Source organism: Prionailurus viverrinus, chromosome D4 (assembly GCF_022837055.1).
Source record: "Prionailurus viverrinus isolate Anna chromosome D4, UM_Priviv_1.0, whole genome shotgun sequence".
Lineage (NCBI taxonomy): Eukaryota > Metazoa > Chordata > Mammalia > Carnivora > Felidae > Prionailurus > Prionailurus viverrinus.
In genome coordinates this window covers 32274806-32296520 of record NC_062573.1, presented here as the reverse complement: position 1 = coordinate 32296520, position 21715 = coordinate 32274806, and the positions used below count along the sequence as shown (strand labels likewise).

The 21715-nt window shown below is 49.3% G+C and overlaps 1 protein-coding gene across 6 annotated transcripts; it reads right to left on the bottom strand.

Moving 5' to 3' along the window:
* Positions 1-384: 384 nt before the first annotated feature.
* AQP7 (aquaporin 7) lies at positions 385-15875 on the bottom strand. Of its 6 annotated transcripts, none has more exons than XM_047829549.1 (8): positions 15601-15875; positions 14437-14487; positions 10491-10608; positions 2399-2522; positions 1842-1979; positions 1514-1632; positions 1100-1317; positions 385-719 (listed from the first exon to the last, which is right to left on the bottom strand). In XM_047829549.1, the coding sequence occupies exons 2-8, from the start codon at positions 14460-14462 to the stop codon at positions 443-445; spliced, it is 1020 nt and encodes a 339-aa protein (XP_047685505.1). In that variant the 5' UTR covers positions 14463-14487; positions 15601-15875; the 3' UTR covers positions 385-442. The 6 variants fall into 6 exon arrangements, with proteins under 6 accessions (XP_047685505.1, XP_047685507.1, XP_047685508.1 ...); XM_047829551.1 differs by having other exon boundaries at positions 1514-1629; XM_047829552.1 differs by having other exon boundaries at positions 1514-1629; positions 1896-1979.
* Positions 15876-21715: the final 5840 nt, after the last annotated feature.

The following is a 21715-nucleotide window of genomic DNA, read 5'->3' as shown; positions in this document are numbered from 1 at the left end:
ACTCTGATCTACATGCTTGGACCTTGCTTTGTCTGGTCCAAGAACTAGCCAGAACTGAGGGAGAGTCTAGAGTCCTTCCCAGGGCATATCAAGGTATCCCCAGAGCTATTGTCCTTTCCCCAAAACCATCCCTTCCCTACCCTATGCCTGAAAGTCCACCATTCGGTGTCTGGCATCCTTTAATCTCCTCCTGTTCCTACTGGGGCCATAGTTTGGCACTTCCTCCATCCTCCCCCAGGGTGGGTGCCCCAGCTCCTAACCCTGGAAGGAATTAGAGGCTTCCCAGCTCTATACTGCAGTCTTGGGCTGCAGCACAACCCTGGAGTTCCTAGAAGAATCCAGGAGGGAAGCCCAACCACAGGAGGCACCCAGGACACGGGGGTGCCACTGTGGGACAAGGCTTCCTTTATTGGGGTGGGGATAGGGTCACAAGTCACCTTACTTAGAAGTGCTCCAGGTGGATGGAGTCACTTAAGGGTGGGACAGTCCGGACTGAAGGTCTGTTGGCAGGAGACACAGAGACAGGGGTGAGGGTCGTAGGTGGGTTTGACATGGTCTTGGGCAACACAGGTATTCTGCGGTCTTCATATTTCATGGAGTTCTCCAGTATCTGGGGCCTCCGTGGGATGCTGGAGCCAATGAAGACCAAGTAGACGATGGCACCTAAGTAGGCACCCAGGAGTGGTGCCACAACTGGCACCCACCACCAGTCCCTGGCCCTGCAGGCAAGAGACAGAGGGACCTGCTGAGAGGGCTGATGCCCAGGACAGCACCTGCATCCACTCAGGCTGAGACAGGGAGTAGGGGCTGAGAGTAGAGGAGTGACCCCTATTCTAGCCCAAGAATTGCCCCTGAGCCTGGGGCCCTGGTTAGCTTCAGCCTGATTCAGGGATTGAGCTGGTCTAGGACACGATTGACATTCAGTGCAGGAGCAGGATTTATATCAGTGCTGGTCTGGGGGAAAGCAAGGACCCACTCCTGTCTCCTCAGGCCACCGGGGAGTTCTGCAGGACTGTGGAGCTTCTCACATCACCCCCCACCCCTCCACATGCAGGGAACCCACAGAAAACTGGAAGGGATGGGTTGGTGAGGGAAGTACCTGAAAACCTGTATACCCCAGCCAGCAATGAAAGTGAAGAAGCGGGGAGGCAGGTCTCGGGATGGGTTCATGGCATATCCTGTGTTCATGCCCAGGGATAATCCAATGACAACAATGAGGATGCCAATCACCAGGGCCTGTGTCCCTTGCAGTGCTGGATTGTTTTCCTTGTCCGTGATGGCGAAGAGACATAGCTGGAGTATCCCTGTCACTATTACCTGGTGAGCAGACACTGTGGCAGCCGCCTGGGGCCCTTAGCCAAGTCACAGAGCTTCAGCAATGCCCCCAGCCCCAACCCACTGGCAGAGACCCCACCCAGAGTTCTTATCCTTTCTATTGTGAGGGCTGCCTGCCAGCCCCCACTTCCTTAGGTAAGGAGGACTTGAGGAGGGGAACTCATACTGGATCACTGACCTCATCCAGGAAGCCCCTCCACAATGTCATGTGCTCAGGAAGATAGGTAGCAAAAATGCCAGCGGTAGCTGTGGGACCAGTCACTGTCAGATGTCCACCCGAAAATTGGATAATGGCTGCTGTGGAGACACAGACTGAGTGTGAACCTGCCACCAGCTAAACTCTACTGGAGTCCCAGGAATAAGACTGTAGGACGGAGGGGTGGGGAGCACCTCCAAGGCTTTTAGTCTAGACATTTTCACAGGCCAGGACACTGGGTCTGTATCTGCCCATTTTTCAGAGGAGGAGGCTGAGGCCAGGGGTGGACAACATAGGACAAGACACTCACAGTAGAAGAGGCAGTAGATGGTGGCAGAAGCCAGGAAGGAACCCAGAAACTGACCCAGGATGTATACAGGAAACTTCTTCCAGGACATGCGGCCTAGCGCACAGTTGGTGAAGGTTAAGGCCGCATTCATGTGGGCCCCTGCGGGAAGGGGCAGAAATGTCAAAGGTGTGAGAGAAGAGAGAAACAATAACAACAAATAATACAAAAGCAGCAATAACAATAATAGTAACAGCTAGTATCTATGGAGTGTACTAATTTAATCCTCACAAGGACCCTACGAGGCAGGGACCTCCACCTCCATTTCACCATTAAGGAAAGTGAGAGAGAAGTTAAATAACTTCCCTAAGTTGACCCAGCTAGTAACAATGGGGTGTCTAGGGCTCTGAAGAGTCTGGGCAGAGAGGGTCAGAAGAAAGAGGTTCAGGGTATTCTCCCTCCTGCGGGCTGGTGAGAATGGGTTCCGGCGGACTTGCAGAAGGGGCTGGCTAGAGGAGGGCAGGAGGAGTATACAGGGGACACCTGGCCTTGCTGATCAGATGGGGCCCAGGTTCACTCACCAGAGATGTTCCCTGCCATGTGCACTCCCATGGTGACTCCGAAGCCAAAACCCAAGTTGACACTGAGGTAGCTCCCAAATTTCTCTCCTAGAACCATATGGGCCACGGAGCCAAGGCCAAACACCTGCGAAGGAGTGCCTCTGAGAGGACCACCTGTCCAGAAGCCCCAACCTTACAGAAGGGCTCAGGCTCAGTTTGGGCTCCTCACCCCCATGCCCCAGGCCACCCTGCATTGCTTTTGGAGACCCTCTACCATGCCCTTGTCCTCCAGAAACTTCCTTCCCTGACTCCCCTTTAAGACCTGACCAGGGGCGCCTGGGTGGCGCAGTCGGTTAAGCGTCCGACGTCAGCCAGGTCACGATCTCGCGGTCCGGGAGTTCGAGCCCCGAGTCAGGCTCTGGGCTGATGGCTCGGAGCCTGGAGCCTGTTTCCGATTCTGTGTCTCCCTCTCTCTCTGCCCCTCCCCCGTTCATGCTCTGTCTCTCTCTGTCCCAAAAATAAATTAAAAACGTTGAAAAAAAAATTAAAAAAAAAAAAAAGACCTGACCAGTGAGAGTTGGGTGGGGCTGTAAAAGGACCTGGGAGGGCAGTGGCAATGTCAGGGGCTCTTAAGGATACACCTTGGCCCCTGGGCCCCTGACCACCTGAAGTTCAAGGAAGGGGGCAGGGCTTCGAGGAGGGCATGGCTGGTCTAGATCGAACCCCTCAGAGTATCTCACACTTCAACCTCACCTGAAGGAAGTTTCTTCAAGAAATTTCCATACTTCATGCCTGTTCTCTGCCAGGACCCCATCCCCTACACACACACATCAGCCCTGGAAGCTAGTGGGTGGGGTTCTATTCCTCTTGCCTCCAGCAACATTTCCATTGCTCTCAGGTGTCATTTCTGAACTTCTTGCTCTTGCCCATCCATAACTGCTGGATCACCTCAAAAGATAACCCCCTTAATTCCCCCCTTCACAAGGAGATTAGAGGCCTGAAGCTAGGCTCTCACTCAACCTCCTGAAGTTCCCACCAGAATCTATATCTGCCTTCCCCTTCAGCTCTGGTTCCCATGCCCAGCTTCTCTGTCCCTTTGCAGATACCTCCCTCTTGCCATGACTGGCTCCCACAGACTTGGGACTCTTCCTTCCTAAAAGTAAACCTTCCTGCCTCAGCCCAGCCTGTCTAGCTATGGACTCCTGGACACCCTGTCCCTGTGTGGGCCAAGCTCTGGGAAAGGACCCATTGGCTGGCTCCTTTATCCTTTCCCTTGCTCTCCCTCTTCAAACTGGCTCCTGCTTCCACATGTCACGGACATGTGGACAAAACTGTCTCCAAGGACTCCCACCTCCTGATTTCTTAAACATCCCTTCAGTCATTATCCTACTTGACTTTGCTAATTTTGACCCTCTTAACCATTCTGTGCATCTGGAAAGTCCCTCCTTTTTGGCTTCTACAACAATCCTCCCCTGCCCTCCCCTCCCCTCCCTTCTCCTCTCCTCTCCTCCCCTCCCCTCTCCTCCCCTCTCCTCCCCTCCCCTCTCCTCTCCTCTCCTCTCCTCTCCTCTCCTCTCCTCTCTTACCTATACAGGCTCCCTCTCTATAGTTCCTTCCCACATTCTTCTTCTTTCATCTTCCTCGTGAATATGGATAACCCCAGGGCTCCATCCTTGGCCCCTTTCACGTCTCCTCAGTCACTCTTCCTGGGTCTTCTCACTAACTCTGTGGCTTCAGATATGCTTGATGCACTAAAACTCCTAAAACCTCCACCTAGCTAGGTCCTTATCTTCAAATACCCACTGGGAGTCTGGGTTTTTCAAAGGCATCTCGGGCTCTATGTTGAAAGCTCACCATCTCTCAGAAAATGTTATCCTCATCCTATGCTCCCCATCCCAGTCGGCCAAGCCAGAAACTTGGCAGTCACAAATGAGAGCTTCCTTTCTGTCATTCCCCACAACCAGTCAGCACTGCTTACATTCTATCCCAATCTTATCCAGCCTCTTCCTTGCAGCCAGAGTGACATTTCTAACAGACAAAATCTGATCATGTCTGCCCCTTGTTCAAACATTCACTGTCTCCCCTCCATTTCTAGGATAAAGTCCAAACTCAATAGGCCACCATTTAATACCCTGTATAAATTATCCCTTCTGCCTCTCACTTTCATATCTGCTCCAGTGTTCTCTATTTTCACCAGTAGTGTTACTACTAAATAATAATCATGTATTGAGTACTTACTGTGTGTCAGGCACTTGTAAGCAAGTTATATCTATCACCTCCTTTAACCCTTACACTAATTTATATGTTAGGTGCTCTTGTTTTCCCCATTTGACAGATTGTCACCCAAATCCTAGAGAAGTTGAGTGGCTTGTCCAAGGTACATGTTCTGCACAGAATGGGCCCGGATTTGAATCTAGTCAGTCAGCTGTGCCAAATAACATCAAGGCAAACAACCACATTGCTCCCTGCGTGCCTTGCTTTCTCTGCAATTTTGCATGTGCTCTTCCCTCTGCCTGAAATACCTGATCCCAGATTCTGAAAAATCAATACTGTACTTTAAAGTCACATTCAGGAGGCGCCTGAGTGGCTCAGTCGGTTAAGTGTCTGCCTTCAGCTCAGGTCATGATCTCACAGTTCATGAGTTTGAGCCCCGCGTCGGGCTCTGTGCTGACAGCTCAGAGCCCGGAGCCCGCTTCAGATTCTGTGTCTCCCTCTGTCTGCCCCTCTGCTGCTTACACTCTGTCTCTCGCATTGTCTCAAAAGTAAATAAACATTAAAAAAAATAATAATAAAGTCACATTCAGATGGCACCTCCTTTGAAAATTCCGTGTATTTTAGATATGTTGTCTCTGAGGGACCTATAGCTATCCAGGCTGCTGGAAATGGGAGTCTCGATCTGTGTCATCCAATATGATGACCACCAGCCACATATGGCTATTAAGTGCTTAGCATGTGGCTAGTTCAAATTGAGATCTGTTCTAAGTGTAAAGTACACACCAGATTTCAAAGACTTATTAGGAAAAAGAGAATATAGAGTATCTTATTAATAATTTTATATCAGGGTGCCTGGGTGGCTCAGTTAGATGAGCATCTGACTTTGGCTCAGGTCATGATCTCACAGTTTCTTGAATTCAAACGTCACTTCTGACTCACTGTTGTCAGTGCAGAGCATGCTTTGGATCCTCTGTCCCCCTCTCTCTGCCCCTCCCCTGCTTGCACCCTCACTCTGTCTTCTCAAAAATAAACATTAAAAAAAATTTTTTAATGTTTTATTATTTATGTTTGAGAGAGAAAGAGTGAGCATGAGCAGGGGAAGGGAGGGGCAGAGAGAGAGGGAGACACAGAATCTGAAGCAGCTCCAGGCCCTGAGCTGTCAGCACAGAGCTTGACGTCGGCTCGAACTCACGAACCGCAAGATCATGACCTGAGCCAAAGTCACACGCTTAACTGACTGAGCCACCCAGGCACCCCCAAACATTTTTTTTTAATTATACTGATTACATGTTGAACTGGTAATATTTTGGATATATGGATTAAATACATTAATTATTCAAATTAATTTCACCTATTGATTTTTACCTCTTTAATGTGGCTACTAGAAAATTTTAAATTACATATATGGCTCATATTATATTTCCCTTGCAGAATTGTGTTCTAGAGTTTTTGAAAAAGAAAACCTGGAGAATTGTGGACATGGAGGCTATAGTTGAAGCCATCAGGGAGGATGAAGGTGAGAGATCAGTTGAGGGCTGAACCTAGAGCTGCACATGGGATGGCATTAGAAACCCCAGTTGGAGCAGGTGTTGAAATGACAAAAGAACAAAGGGAGAATGTGCCTTAGACACCAGCAAGAAGCTGACTTTCCCAAGGAGAGTGTGGTCCCCATGGTCATATGTAGCCTCTGGGTCAAGTGCATGAAGGCCTGAAAAGTATCCCTTTGGATGTGACAGTCCAACAGTCAGTAGTAATGTGGTGAGCACTGCCTCATCAGGCCATGGGAACAGAAACGGGGTCCCAGAGATTGAGAGGTGAGTGGGCGGTGAAGAAGAGTTGAAGGGTACCCATGTAGACATCTGTTTGAGAACCTGCCTGAGAAGGGAGAGAGGAAGAGCATGATAATTGAAGGGGCTCACGGAGGGGAAGAGAGAAATGTTTTGTGTTGTGCTGGTTTAGGGAGAGAGACTTCAGTATGTTAAAGATGAGAGAGGGAGACGCTGAAGATGGAAGGGAAGGAAAAGGATGGAGCAAAGTACCTGAGTAGACTGGAGGGTGAGACTGGTGCAGGAGTGGAGGGCTCCACGAGGGAGGGGCCCACCCTTGTCAAGAGGGAGATATGTGGATTCACAGGTAAATGAAGTCTGGTGCTGCAGGGACAGGTGGGTGAGGAGCCGGACACAGGAAACCCGCCTGATGGTTTTCTCTGCCAAGCTACAAATCAGCCATTTGCTGATTTAAAAAAAAAAGAAAAGAAAAGAAAAGAAAAGAAAAGAAAAGAAAAGAAAAAGAAAAAAGGCAGAGTACAAAGCAGCATTGGGAAAGTCTGAGAAAAAGTGAAATAACCAGGGGCGTCTGGGTGGCTCAGTCAGTTGAGTGTCCAATTCTTGATTTTAGCTCATGGTTCGTGAGTTCGAGTGCCACATCAGGCTCCACGCTGACAGTGCAGAGCCTGCTTGGGATTCCCTGGCTCTCTACCCCTCCCCAACTTGTGCATGCGCTCGTGCCCTGCCCCCTCTCAATTTAAATAAGTAAACTTAAAAAAAATGAAATATCCTGGATAGGGCAGGGAAAAGGCAGTTGAGCAGGGCCACGTGGGTCCCTCAAGAGCTCCATGACAGGTGGAAGGGAGCCCAGGAGCAGGCTGACTTAGGACAAGGGTAGGATGAGGCAGGAGAGGACAGGAACACATGGGGCGTGGGGGTGGGGAGTGAGGCCAGGACAGGCTGACAGGCTTGAGGAAGGTCAGGAGGTACATGGACTGGAGCAGGCATGGAGAGTCTGAAGACTGAGGGTCCGCATTTCCAAGTAGGAGCTCAAAACCATTTGCTAAAAATAATGAATGAGTGAATAAACTCCACATGATCTCCTGCGTCAGGGTTTTCAATTGGCAGTCCATGGGCCAGTCCATCCGGAACACATGTTTTGTTTGGGTGATCTGGGTTTGATGACCAGAGGTTTCAGCCTCCCTTGACAAATCAGAAGCTCTGGCAGCTCTGGCCTTCATCCTGCTCTGCGTGCCAGCAGTCAGCTAGAATAGTAGCAGCCACGCCTTTGCACAGGTCAGCACTCTGCCCTTAGCCCCAGTTCCTGCCACTCTGTGTTGATTCTCTGGCCCCCATAGCATGTAAGTTTGCAACTCCTGCCTTATGTCTCATATCAAGAGCTGTTTTTCCAGGGCCCTAATGGCCCAGCCCCTCTTCTCCCTGGTCAGTGAATGTAGTCCAGCCCCGTTCAAGGCCAGCCCTGAGCACAACATCCCCAGAGGCTGTAGAGTGGCACTGAGTGGAATGGTCCACCTCCCTCATCCTGGCTGCAGTAAATGGGGCCCAAGGTCATACTAGCTTTTCTGGCAAAACTTTTGCCCTGATGACTCACTGAGCTTCTGATAACTGAAAAAGCTTCCCCACTTCTTGGCACAGGCCCAACAACTGAAAATAAGAACACAATGTCCTATATGAGCTTAAACCTCACAGAGTTCTTTTATAAATGTTATTTCCCTTCAATCCTCACAGCAAATCTGCCTGGCAAATGTTTCAGCTCCCATTCTACAGATGGGGAAACTGAGGCCCAGAGACTACCAAAAGCCCAAAAGTGAAGGCCTTACCTCAGCTGGAGGGAATTAACAAACCAGGGTGTTAGAAATCCTGTTGTAGTAAGTTAAGGAACAGAGAATAAATAGAGATTAAGGGTCACACTGTGATATTAGGTTGCATTGGATTTAATCCTAACTTAAAATGTGACTTTGGACAAATAATTTTGTCTCAGAGCCTCAGTTTTCCCATCTGTTAAATGGGGATAATAATAGAACTTCCCTCACAGGGTTGCTGTGAGGATTTGAGAAGATACAGTATGTAAGGGGCTTGGCATCATCGTGCCTAGCATGCAGTAGGTACTCAATAATAATCTCAATAAAGGGAAGACAAACAGGGGCACAGGAAGGCATTGGTGCATGTGAGTGGTGCCTGCTTCTCCTAAGAGCTCTCTGAGGAGGCACCCTCCTACCTCCATGGTTCCAAGGTTTAACAACCCTCATGAGGCTGGAATGTTTTGTCATGAATAGATGACTTTGTCCTGGATTAAGGCTGGACACCGTCCAGCTGCTGTCTTCGCAGCTCAGAAGTCAAAGCAGGAGGGCAGGTAACAGGGGAAGGGAAAAGGACAGGAGACAGGGAGAGGAGAGCAGTTGAGAACACTTATCGTGACAAGAGACTAGCACATATGTCCTACATGTGTACTGGGTATCTGCCACCTCAATGTTAGTGTCACATTTACCAACAAGGAAGCCAAATTTCTAAACAGTCAAGATACTTGTAGAAGACCACACAGCTAGAAGATAGCAGAGCCAGGACTCAAACAGCTCCACAGCCCATAAAGGTCCGATTCAACACACATACTAACTGAGAAGACAGACTTAGCCGTGGAGAGGCCTGCCCAGGGTCAGCTGGTGACTCAGTGACAGAATCAGGATTCTTATGTCTAGAGGCTCCTGTGCTCCATGGGCCACACCATCTCCTACACTGGCTCAATGCACACACACTCATAGCCACACAACCAGTTGTACTCATACTCACATGCACACACTCAGGGACACTCTCTCTCACCCCCACTTCCTCCAACATGCTCCTGACTGCCTTTGCTTTCCTTCCCAGAGCCACCCCTTCTTTTCATGAACCTGGGCCTGCCATAAAGTCCAGACAGGCATGGCTACAGCTTCAGGGAAGAGGCTGTCTGCTGTAGATGGTAGAGCTGAAGCAGGTGGAGAGAGGGAGTTTCTAAGAAACCTCACATCCCACCTACAAGTCTGGTTTCTGTCCCATCATCTACTCAAAGAGCCCTTGTCAAGGTCCCTAGTGACCTCCCTGTTACCAATCCCTATAGACCCTTATCAGTGGTCACTTTCTCTGGCCCGTATGTAGGCCTCCCACTGCTGACCACCCACTCCTGTGGACCCTACCTTCCCCCCTTGTCCTCTCACCTCTCTGGCCACTCCTCCTCAGGCTTCTTTGTGAAATGCTCCTCTTCAGGTTTCTGTCCTCAACTTATCTTTTTTTTCCCCTCTTTCTATACACTGTCACTGGGCAGTTCTATAAACACCATCCATATTCTGATCAGCTCTAACTCCTTACTTCCAGCTCAAGTCCCTCTTTTGAGCTCCAGACCTCTATATCCAACCACCCCCCAGATGTCTCCACAGGCACCTCACCTGATCACACCCAAACTGACCTCACTTTTTGCCCTGTAGCAGGCTCCGGACTCCAGAATGATCCTCCTTGGCATTTACCCTTCATCTGCTACTTGGAAAATCTCGATTCTTTCTCAGCTCCCTCAACGTGTGCTTTCTTCTCCATCCCTGGACTGGTCACCACCATTTCTCTTTCCAAGGTCAACAGCCTCCTAACTGCTTCCCCTCCCACCAGCTTTGCCCATTCTGCTGAGACTCCACACTGCACACCGAACCATCTTCTAAAATCTAAATCTGAACACATCACAACCCTGCTTGAGAACCTTCCGTGTATCCTCACTGCTCTCAGGATTAATTCTCAAAGCATGACCCTCGATAACACTTCTCTCCAATCTCTGTACTCTTTGTTTCCCTTCTTCCCGTTTCCAGCCATGCCCCCTGATACCTGCTCGCCCAGCCCATAGTTTTGTTCTGCCCTCACATACTTTGATCCCTTTCTTTCCCAAAAAGATAGTGAGAAAGACAGAGCTCCTCCTAACTTTCCTATCCTTCTTTAGCTCCCAGCTCCAAGACTGAATAACGGACAATGTGACCCAGGGGTCAGTGGTGGGGAGGGGGGCATGGATTGCCTCCACTGAACCTCACCCTCCTGAGGTCCTGGGGTTCACGTCCCTTCCTCAGAGCCCACCCACCCTGTGCCACCCACCCACTCACCATCATGACATATGTGCTCATGAACTCTGCCAGGAACTCTCGCACCATCTCCTTTTGCATTATTGCTTGCATCTTTGTTACCACAGGTGATGAGACCATCTTGGAGTTGCGGGTAGACCTGGAGCAGCAGCCCAAGCCCGTGGGTAGGAAAGAGGCCCAAGTGCACTCACTGACCATGGGCCCTTCAACTCATAGCTGAGTTAATGGGTAACCCAGAGGTTACCCACACACACCTCCTCTTGCCCAGGTCAGCTGGTACAGCTGGGATCAGAGACAACTGAGAGCCACAGGGATGTAGCCTGGGAAGGGTGCACCAATGAGGCCATTTTGCAGAGAGGGCAGTGGCGAGCCAAAAAGTGTCATCTGTGGTGCCAGTGAGTCTCAGAGGAGAAGCAGATGGGAGAGAGCAGGCAGAAAAGTCGAGCTCAGCTGTCCATCTATCTGTCTCCCTGCCTATCTTCAGGAGCCAAAGCTCTGGGAACACAGGCCAGGCATCAGGCAGGACCTGTCAATAGGGAGATACTCCACAAACAAACACGGTGTAGCAAAGTCTGCTTGGGGTGCTATAAACAGCCCTGAGGCCTGAAACATACATTAGGTTCTGCCAGAGGTGAAAGTATCTGCAAAGTGCACCGGGCCTTTGCAATGGGCTCAACACAATCAGACGTCTGTGAGTGAATGAATGAATGAATGAATGAACAAATGAAAGAGAGGAGAGAAGAAAGGAGGGACCAGATCTTCTCCCCTGTGGTATGTTCAGTGCCTAGCACAGTGCCAAATGCAGAGCAGTTGTGCAATATATATTGTCAAATGAATGACAACTGAGGAATCCATCTGTCTTACTCTCCACTAGATCCTCAGAACTTCCTACAATGCCTGGCACATGGTAGATACTTGATAAATATTTGTTTAATAAATGCATGGCTGGATGGATAGATAGACAAAAAAGTGAGTTACAGGCACCATTATCTGTTGGAGGTGGGGTAGAGACCTCTGGTTTGGGGAAGGAGATGGAGTCTAGAGGCTAAAGAAGAAGAGGAGGGGTACAGATACCTTTAAGTGTGGCCTTAGTGCTTGTTCAGACTGGTGCCCCTCCCCATGCTGAATGCCTGAAGCTGACACCAGCCCCTCAGCTACCTCATCTTGCTAGGGATAGCAACATCACCCCCTACTCCTCCCCGGACTTCCTGAAATTTCCCTGGCCTCACAGCAGCACAGATTAAGTAGAGGGAGTAAGAAATGTAAGTCAGGCATGGATAAAACAACTTCCACTTTTATGGCTGAGACCCTATGTTCAATCTCACCCACCCCAGTCCTTGTTCTGTTCTTACTCCAGGGAAATAAATCAAGGGCTGAGTATATGGAGGGAGATATAGAGTTGCATGGACAATTTACTGGCTCCCATCCAACTCCAGCTTCCATGCAGCATCATTTGGGGGTCTCCTTGCCCCTATAACCAGCCAGGCAGGGACCCAAGAGGGTCCTGGGAAAGTACCACAAAGGTAGTGGAGAAGTGACAGAGCAGGAAGCCAAGGACACCAAGAGAATTTTAGAACCCTGGCCCCATCCTCCCCACCACATGGCAGGCAGGACACAGTAAGCAATAAATAAATAACCACCAACCAGCTACTGACCTAGAAATCTACCAAATGCCTGCTATGTTCAAGCATTGTAGTAAAGAACATTATCATGATCCCTGCTCTCAGGAAGAAAAACAATTAAGTAATTGCTATAAAGTGTGAGCACTGTTGCCACAGGTGAAGGGGGGCACTACTGGATTGCAGAGAGGAAGCAAACAACCTAGAGGTGGGGGTAGGAGGGTTTCCCACAGGAAAGGAAACAGGTCAAAAATGGAAGGCTGGCCAGATGAAGGAGCATCAGGGGAGGCAGGGGAAAGTTCAAGGCATCAGAATAGCATGGCAGAGGCTTGCAGCAAAGGACTGTGTGATGTAGAGAGGAACTCCCCAAGAATGAGCTGGCCAAAGAGAGGAGAGAAAGTGGCATGAGGTGGGTAGAGATGGCAGAAGGCCTAATGGTCTGTGTTAGGGGGTGTGAACTCGACCCAGAGAGCCATGGGGTTTGGTGGAAGATTTAAGCAGGAGCACTGCCTCCTCTATGGAGGCTGGGATGAGGGAGCAGGAGTGGGAGTGTGGTGAGCAATCAGGAAGCTTCTGCCACAGACAGCCTGAGCAGAGATGGCAGCCTGAGCCAAGAAGGTGCCATGGAGATTAGAAAACAGTGAAAATGACACACTTAGGGTTTAACTGAAGAGGAGAATGGAGAGAGAAGAGATGACCTTCGGGTTTAGGAAGAGCAGCAGAATGACAAGCGAGGTGCAGGAGAGAAGCTGCAGCCTTATGCAGGAGTATGAGGAGTCTGTCCCGGCCATGTTAACTTTGAAGAGCCTGCTAGACATTTAGGCAGAAATGGTCTATAAGGAGGCAGCTGGTCATGTAGTCTTGTTTAGAGATACACATACAGAGGCCACCAAATCATCTGATCCCTGGCCATAGATGAGGCCAAGGAGAGGATATAGAATGAGAAAAGGGCATCTGAGAAAAGTGGCCTACAAACTGAGAAGCTAACAGCAAACCAGATAATTACCCATGCGATATCTGCTAACAGAGGTGCTAAATAGCCAATAAACTCACCAACCAACCCTTCAACTTACTAATTAATCTAGCAGCTTAGCCAACTAACTATCCTGTTCACCAGCTTATTTAATTATCTAATCAACCAAACACTTATAAACCAGCCAGGCCTCAGTGGTACAGAATACAAACCCAGTCTCCAACCTTGGATCACTCCATCTAGTGGTTCTGATGGATAAGGGATAACAGCAGCACCATCAGAGGTGAGAAGCCCAGGGTGGGAGAGGTGAGGCCTGCAGACACTTTTGAGGAGTGGACAGGATGGGGCCTAAAGTGCCTGTGAAGGAGTAGAGTAGTGGTAGAAAGAATGGTGGGAGTGAGAACATTCTAGATATTTTAGGAGATGGGACTAGATGTGAGCTATGGGGGAGACAGAAGTGTGAAGGACAAACAAGGTCTTGACTTCTGGCTTGAGCAATGGAGAAGGGGATCCTTGGCTGAGTTGAGACCACAGGAGGAGTCAGCTTGGGATATGGAGGTTGTTTTCAACTGGGACTGAGTTGCCTGTGGAACTCACTTGGAAACAGTATCTGAAGCCCCAGAGAGAACCCAGCACAAAGGGGAGCCATTCATTCTCTCTATCCAAGGGTGCACAAATATTCCTGCTCCTGTGCTGGCAGGCAGTGATGAAATGTAATAAGCAAGTACATTTGCGTGTCAGAAGGTAGTATGGCCTATGGGGATAAACAGAGCAAGGGAAAGGGGGTGGGGTATGATTTTAAATAGGGCAGTTGGGGTAAGCCTCACTGAGAAGATAGCAGACATGAGGAGGTGAGGGAAGAGCATTTCAAGCAGAGGGGAAATCCCAGAAGGACTCTGAGCATGTTTAAAGGAAAGGAAAGGAGGTCATTGTGACTGGGGTTGGGGAGAGCAGGGATGGAGTGGGGGAAGGTCAGAGAGGAAACTGGGACTAGGTAGGCAGGGCCTTGGCCATTGCAAGGGCTTTGGTTTTTATTCTACTCTAAAGATCTGAGCCTGTGAGGGTGAGAGGCAGTGAGTTCAGTTGAGCACCACCTACATAAAGGCAGTTGGAACCCCCTCACCAGCCCCTTGACCCTCACCCAGGTCTTTCTGAGCCTCCCTCACCCAAGGGCCCAGCCCCCAGGGTCCGGCTGGGAGAAGTCTTTCTTCTGAGACTCCTGAGGGGGGGGGGGGGGGGGGATGGGTAGGAGTGGGGGGAGGGAGGGGTCAGCTGCCATGAGGGAGAGGCTGGGAGTAGGGCAGGAAGGGCACAGGGATGTGCTGGGAGGGTGGGGGATGGGTGGCTGGAGGAGGAGAATGGGTGGAGTGCTTACCGCCTCTTCCTATCTGATTCAGCCATGTTCTGTCTTTGAGATTTTTAGATGCTGTGGAGCCAAAGAGAGGTCATTAGGGCTGGGGTGTGGGGGCACAGAACTTGGCCCCACATTCTCATCAGACCTCAGCCTCCCAGGGGAGAAGCCACAGGGACAGGTCCTGCCGGTTCCAATCTCTCAACTCAGCCAAGTTGACAAAGAGAAGTGTGGACGTGCCTTAGCCAATGGGGAAAGGCCCTGCAGTCCCACCCCTTCTACCCATGCTGGCCTCGGGACCCCTGGAGCAGGTCCTTCCTGGGTCCTTCTGACTTTCTCCACTGTCCAAAGTGGAGATGCCCACAGCCTCCCCTCAGTGGCTCCACCCTCACATATGTGGGTATTATTGCTTTTAGTCTAACCTCTTGCTGCTGACTTAAATTCCGATTTTCCAGGGCCTTTTCCTTTTACATACATACACACACACACACACACACACACACACACACACACAATATGAGGTCCTAAGAATTCATTTAGTCCATTCTTCTAACTCAGAACCAAGTCTACCTGCTTACCTTTCCTGAAAATTCCCCTGTATATTCCCATTTTCCACCCGAATGACCACACAAATGTAATCCTTGAGTTTCCCCATCCTGGAAGTCCCCCTTGTTCTCTAGCCAAATTCCCTCTAGCAGTTGCACAAGTTGACATCCCTAGCCCTGACTGCAGACACCCTCCAGCCCCAGCCCCAGCTTCTCAAGAGGGAACTCCAAGGGGAGAAACCACTCCAGCAAAGCCAGCAATAAAGCCCTTATCTCTGATATTCTCCCTTCTGCTTTGGTCCAGTGTCTGCTTTCCATGGTCTCCTTATCCTCCAGCCAGCACTCCACTGACAGCCCAGCCCTACATACCCTCCCAACCTCTGCTGCACTGCTGGTCCTCCCAACAGTCAATTTACAAGTAAGGAAGCTAAAGCCCAGAAAGAGTGTGTGACATGCCTACGTCACACAGCAACTCAGGACTAAACCAGAACAAACATCCTGGCTTTCAACTCCCAGCTGGAGTTGGTTCCCCCAGACAGTCCCATGGTCACCTCCTCCCCATACAGTCCCCAGGAAGTGGCACTCTGAGGCCTGGGCCCCAGGGGAGGCCCCCTGTCCCAGCCCTGCTTGGAGCCCGACTCACTCTGCTAAAGCGTCCACGTTGGGGGCTTCTTGGTTATAGCAAGCTTTGGTCTTATTTCTCCATGACTGTCCCAGGCTCTGGCTGCACCCGCAGCTGGGGCTCCACTGCCCTGTGTCCAAAGTCTAGAGCCTGCCTCTCAGCCCTCCTTAGGTGACCCCACGTACTGCTTTGCTCTGCTCTTCCAGGGGAGAAGTCAGTGGGGCAGGGGTTTGGCCCAAACCGCTTGGGCCAAGTCCAGACACACTGCCCAAAATAGCATCCCTTCTCCGGCCAGCGGCGCCACAGAGACCAGGTTCTGAGGCAGCCTTTGTGAGGTCAGAGGTGGAGCTCAGAGCGGGTCCCAGAGGAAGGCCCTGCCCTCCAAGCCAGGTGTTCAGCCCAAAGTTAGAGGAAGCCCTTCAGGGCCCCAGACTTGGGGGAGGCTCCAGAGGCTCCAGAGCCCCTGGTTCTGGGAAGAGCTGTGCAGAATGGGGAACAGAGATGGAAATATCTGAAAATCAACAGCTAGATGGAGTGGTTTTGGCGAAGACCCTGGTTCAGTCCTCAAGGAACCCCAATTCTGAAGGAGGAAAGGGAAACTCAGGCCCCTCCCAGTCTCAGGGGGAGGAGGACACATAAGCCATATTTACAGGAAACACCAATCTGATAGGGGAGGTAGAAAGCCAAGCCTGGTCCTCTGGGGTCCCTAGTCTGAAGGGGGGAGAGAAGAAGCATGGGCCTCGTCATTTGGGAGCCTGTCTGAGCAGAGGAAGGGAAACCTATGCCCTATCATCAGCAAAATGCCTCCCTCAGGAATGGCAAGCGAGGCCTCTGTGCAGGAGTCAAAGCCAAACCAGAGTGTGGGGCACTGGCCCAAGGCTGCAGAAATTTAGTGACTGAGATGAGGTCAGGAGTGAGCCCGGGGTTTAGCTACCATCTAAGAAGACTTCGGGAGCCAGGGCACTGCTGGGCATCCAAGTAATAGATAGCTCTGGTAATAGAACTGTCCTCTAGGGGTACCTGGGTGGCTCAGTTGGTTAAGCATCCGACTTCGGCTCAGGTCACGATCTCACGGTCCGTGGGTTCGAGCCCCGCGTCAGGCTCTGTGCTGACAGCTAGAAGCCTGGAGCCTGCTTCAGATTCTGTGTCTCCCTCTCTCTCTGACCCTCCCCCGTTCATGCTCTGTCTCACTCTGTCTCAAAAATAAATAAACGGTAAAAAAAAAAAAAAAAAAAAAGAACTGTCCTCTAGAGGGTGCCAATAGACCAAGCCAGTCTGGACCCGCATTTTCCAGGTCCCTTCCCAAAACTGCCCACAGGTCTCTCTGCAGGGAGAAGGCTTCCTGGTCAGAAGCTGTCCATAAGGAGCAAACTCTTCCACTGCTGCCCCCCAAGGCTGAGGTTCAGCCCTGCACTCCACCCTGCAGACTCAAGTGGGCTCAGTGTAATGAGTCCTTCCTTCAGAAAGAGAGAGATGAGATGTACCCCTGGACATTGGAGACAACTGCTTTTATTCCTTTCCTGTGTGTACTGTCAAGATCAGGATGAGGTAAGGGTCAAAAGTGAAGCTGGGGTCTGGGAATAGGTCAGAGCTTGGGCACAGTTGGATTGGGCTGGGATCAAGTTGGTGAGGAATAGAATTGGGATCCATATCAGAGTCAGGGATTGAGCCCTGGGGTCATTTACTGGGCCAGGCACTGGAGACCCAGATGTAGAGAAGACAGCCCTGTCTCTTGGAAGAGATAAGCAGCAGATAACTTAGTATACACTGTGATAAGGTAGATGGTATATAGGCAGTAACTAAGCCAACTTGGAGCAGGGCAAGAATCATCTAGAAGAGATGACAGGGAAGCTGAGTCCTCCAAGTTGAGCGAGGGGGTGTGGGAAGGTGGTGATTATTTGAAGCCCAGTGGGCTTGTGAGAAAACCTAACACATTCTGTGAATGGCTTGCAGAAGGCTGGAGAAGTGGCTCAGTCCTGCCCCAGGGCCTCTGCTTCCTCATCTGTGAAATGGAGTTGGAGGATATGAGGTCCTCTGATCCAACTACTTTTGGCATCAAGACAAGGCCCAGGAAAAGGTTTATGAAGGCACAGCAGCCCAGTAAATCAAAATCTTATTTGGTAGAAATGATAAATTGGTTGAAAAAGAATTGGTAGGAGCACCTGTGTGGCTTAGTGGGTTAAGTGTCCATCTTTGGCTCAAGTCATGATCTCATAGTTCATGGGTTCAAGCCCCATATCAGGCTGCCTGCTGTCAGCACAGAGCCCACTTCAGATCCTCTGTCCCCCTCTCTCTCTACCCCCCCCCCACTTGCACAAGCACTCTCTTGCTCTCTCTCAAAAATAAATATAAAAAAAAAAAAAAAGAGGGGTGCCTGGGTGGCTCAGTAGGATAAGCATCCGACTTCAGTTCAGGTCATGATCTCCTGGTTCATGGCTTCAAGCCCCATGTTGGGCTCTGCACTGACAGCTCAGAGCCTGTAGCCTGCTTCAGATTCTGTGTCTCCCTCTCTCTGCCCCTCCCCCACTCGTGCTCTCTCTCTCTCTCTCTCTCTCTCTCTGTCTCTCTCTCTCTGTCTCAAAAATAAACATGAAAAAAATTTTTTTAAAACACTCTTTAAAAAAAAAAAAAGAATGAGGGGTGCCTGGGTGGCTCAGTCAGTTGAGCATCTGACTTCGGCTCAGGTCATAATCCCACAGTTCATGGGTTCAAGCCCTGCATCAGGCTCTGTGCTGACAGCTCAGAGCCTGGAGCCTGCTTTGAATTCTGTGTCTCCCTCTGTCTCTACCCCTCCCCTGCTCACACTCTGTCTCTCTCTGTCTCTCCAAAAAATAAAATAAAACATTTTTAAAATTTTAGTAATAAAAAAAACGAATTGGTAATATTAGTGTGCTACAGGGCAAGTTTTGCAAATTTTGATGTATCTCTCAGCATTTAGTCCCTCTTGCAGAAATTAACTTTCTTACTTTAATTTCATCTGCAATACATTCTTTTTGGTAGTGAAACTTTGAGAATAACCCAGTGCTCATCAACCTATTTTATTTTTTTAAAGATTTTCTTTTTGAGTAATCTCTACACCCAACATGGGGCTTGAACTTACAACCCTGAGACCAAGAGTTGCATGCTCTACTGAGATCATGAGTAGGGGAGGGGCAGAGAGAGAAAGAGAATCCCAAGCAGGCTCCATGCTGAACTTCAAACCCCTGACCCGGGGCTCGTTCTCAGGACTGAAATGTCATGACCTGGGCTGATATCAAGAGTCAAACACTTGGGGCACTTGGGTGGCTCAGTCAGTTAAGCGTCCGACTCTTGGTTTTGGCTCAGGCCATGATCTCACAGTTTGTAAGATAAGCCCTGTGTTGGACTCTGCACTGACAGTGCAGAACCTGCTTGGGATTCTCTCTCTTTCTCTCTCTGTCCCTCCCCTTCCAGTGTTTTCTCGCTCTCTCTCTCTGTGCCACCCCTTTCAGTGCTTTCTCTCTCTCTTTCTCAAAATAAGCAAAAAACATTTTAAAAAAAGAAATCAGACACTCAAGTCACCCAAACACCCCTCACTTTCCTACCTTTACTCACTACACTAAAAATCTTACAATGTAAATTGGTGATTGGGGACATTAATGTTCAACCTAACTGAAAATTTAAATATTTATGAATGCAAAGTCAAGCAAGTTGAACAGATAGAATTGTCTATCATTGGTGCGGAAATTTTTTAAATAGAATACAAATAAAATGAATCTCAGATCATTTTCTTTTATTCTTTTTTGGCCTAAAATACAAACAAGCCAAAGGAACCTTAAAAGACCCGTTTTCCATCCATGACAACTATTATTAACATTTTGGTAGATTTCCTTCTCTTTTTTTTATGTATATACATATCACATCCCTTTCCTACTTTGTCAATAATAAGTAGTAGGAAGCTTATCTTGTAAAGTACTTTTTCACTCAAACATTATTGAGAATATCTTTCCATGCCAGTAGGTCTACATTCACATCTTGTATGTGACTATATGGCACAGAATTGTCTCCAATTTTATTTTTTTTAATTTTTTTAACGTTTATTTATTTTTGAGACAGAGAGAGACAGAGCATGAACGGGGGAGGGTCAGAGAGAGAGGGAGACACAGAATCTGAAACAGGCTCCAGGCTCTGAGCGGTCAGCACAGAGCCTGACGCGGGGCTCGAACTCACGGACCGTGAGATTATGACCTGAGCCGAAGTCAGACGCTTAACCGACTGAGCCACCCAGGCGCCCCAAATTGTCTCCAGTTTTAAATATATCCAATACTCCCCTATTATGAACAGTATGAGGTACATACAACAGTTCAAAATCCAATTAGGAATGAAAATGCAAATAGAAAACAATTTTTAATCAGAACAAAGAAATAAAACTGCCAAAAGATGCTAAAACTTCTCTGAACTTCCCCCCAAATGCCACCAAAAGTGTTGATGTGTAGAAAACTAATCATTTCAGCTAATTATTTGTTTCAGGCAACATGCCATTTGATTAACTTACTTATCCCATAAACTACTTTCAGTCAAATTGTTTTACATTTGGGGTTTTCAGACTCTTCTGAGCCACCAAATCCTGTGTATAACTCAGTAGCCCATGTATCAATCAGTAAGAAAGGAGCTGCTCTGGCTGAAGGGGCAGGGATGGGTACCAGTCCTTCAAAGGCCCCTGGTCTCTCTGAAATCACTGCAGTCATAAAGATTCTCCTTCTCCTCAAAAAAAGAAAGGACTCTTAAGCCTCGCCCAGGTAATTGTCACCTTTCAAACCCACTTTTCAGATAGGGAAACTGAGATTCTGAGAAAGATAACAACTTGCTCAAGATCTCCCAGACCTGGAACATCCAGATCAGGGCTCTATCCCTTGCCCCAGGAGGCCACGGTCCCTCACCCAGGAGAACTGGGGACTAAGTGGCTTGGTTGCGGAGGGGTAGGGGCACAGGCAGATGGTATGTAATTACATACCATACCACAAGATGGTGTATAGTCTTGACCCTCTCCAGTGACCAGACTCCCCTTTCCACAGCTCAGCCTCTTATCCTCAGAGTCATATGTGGGCCTTCAGGACAGACTGGACAGAGACTAAGGCAAACAGGGTCAGGAGGCACAGCCACCTGTCCAAGGGAAAACATCCTGTGATTCGAGGAACCAGAATTCAAAAACTAAGCCTGTTCCACTCTAAAGCCAATGTCATACGCCTAATTTGGCATTAGAAACCAGGCATAGGGGTGCCTGGGTGGCTCAGTTGGTTAAGTGTCTGACTTCAGCTCAGGTCATGATCTGGCAATTCATGAGCTTGAGCCCCACATTAGGCTCTGTGCTGACAGCTCAGAGCCTAGAGCCTGCTTCAGGTTCTGTGTCTCCCTCTCTCTCTTCCCCTCTTCTGCTCACACTCTGTCTCTCTCAAAAATAAATAAACATCAAAAAATTTGAAAAAAAAAAAAAAAAAAAAAAAAAAAAAGAAACCAGGCATCGAGCTCAGACCTGCCACTTTCCAGTATGAGCTAAAGTTATCAGGGAAGACTTCTTAGAGGAGGCAATCTCACTGACAGAAGTTGGAAGATGATACTGACAGAGGTGTATACCCCATGCGGTTCATAATAGGGAAGAACTGGAATGTGTGAGAAGTATTTGAGTGTGCCTGGGTGGCTCAGTCAGTTGAGCATCTGACTTGATTTCGGCTCAGGTCATGATCCCAGGGTCATGGGATTAAGCACCCCGTCGGGCTCTGTGCTGAGCTTGGAGCCTGCTTAAGGCTCTCTCTCTCCCTCTGCTCCTCTCCCCAGCTCTCTCTCTCTAAAAGAAGAAGAAGAAGAAGAAGCATTTGTGTCTCTGTGTATGTCTATATGTGAACATGTATATGTGTGAGTGGGCCGGTGTGTGTGTGCACCTACCTGTGTGTGGTCTTGCATGTGAAAACCTCTCTGTGGGTGTGTGGGTACACACACACACACACACACACACACACACACACACACACAGTCATGCACACATGAACATGTGCCCATTCCACTGGGTTAATATTTTCCTGCCTGCGTCAGCCTGGTCCCAGTCAGCAGACAGCTCACTGCAGGAACGTGCCCTATCTGATCTGGTCAGGGGCTGTGGGCCTGGAACAGGGGGCTTGAG

What these genes read in the sequence shown, in the direction of transcription:
- AQP7 (XM_047829549.1), bottom strand. Translation starts at nt 14,462, where the DNA reads ATGGCTGAATCAGATAGGAAGAGGCG. An exon ending in TGAGCACATATGTCATGATG is followed by an intron (nt 2,523 to 10,490) that starts GTGAGTGGGTGG and finishes ACTCCTTCGCAG; the next exon opens with GTGTTTGGCCTTGGCTCCGT. An exon ending in GGAGGGGCTTCCTGGATGAG is followed by an intron (nt 1,318 to 1,513) that starts GTCAGTGATCCA and finishes TCTGCTCACCAG; the next exon opens with GTAATAGTGACAGGGATACT.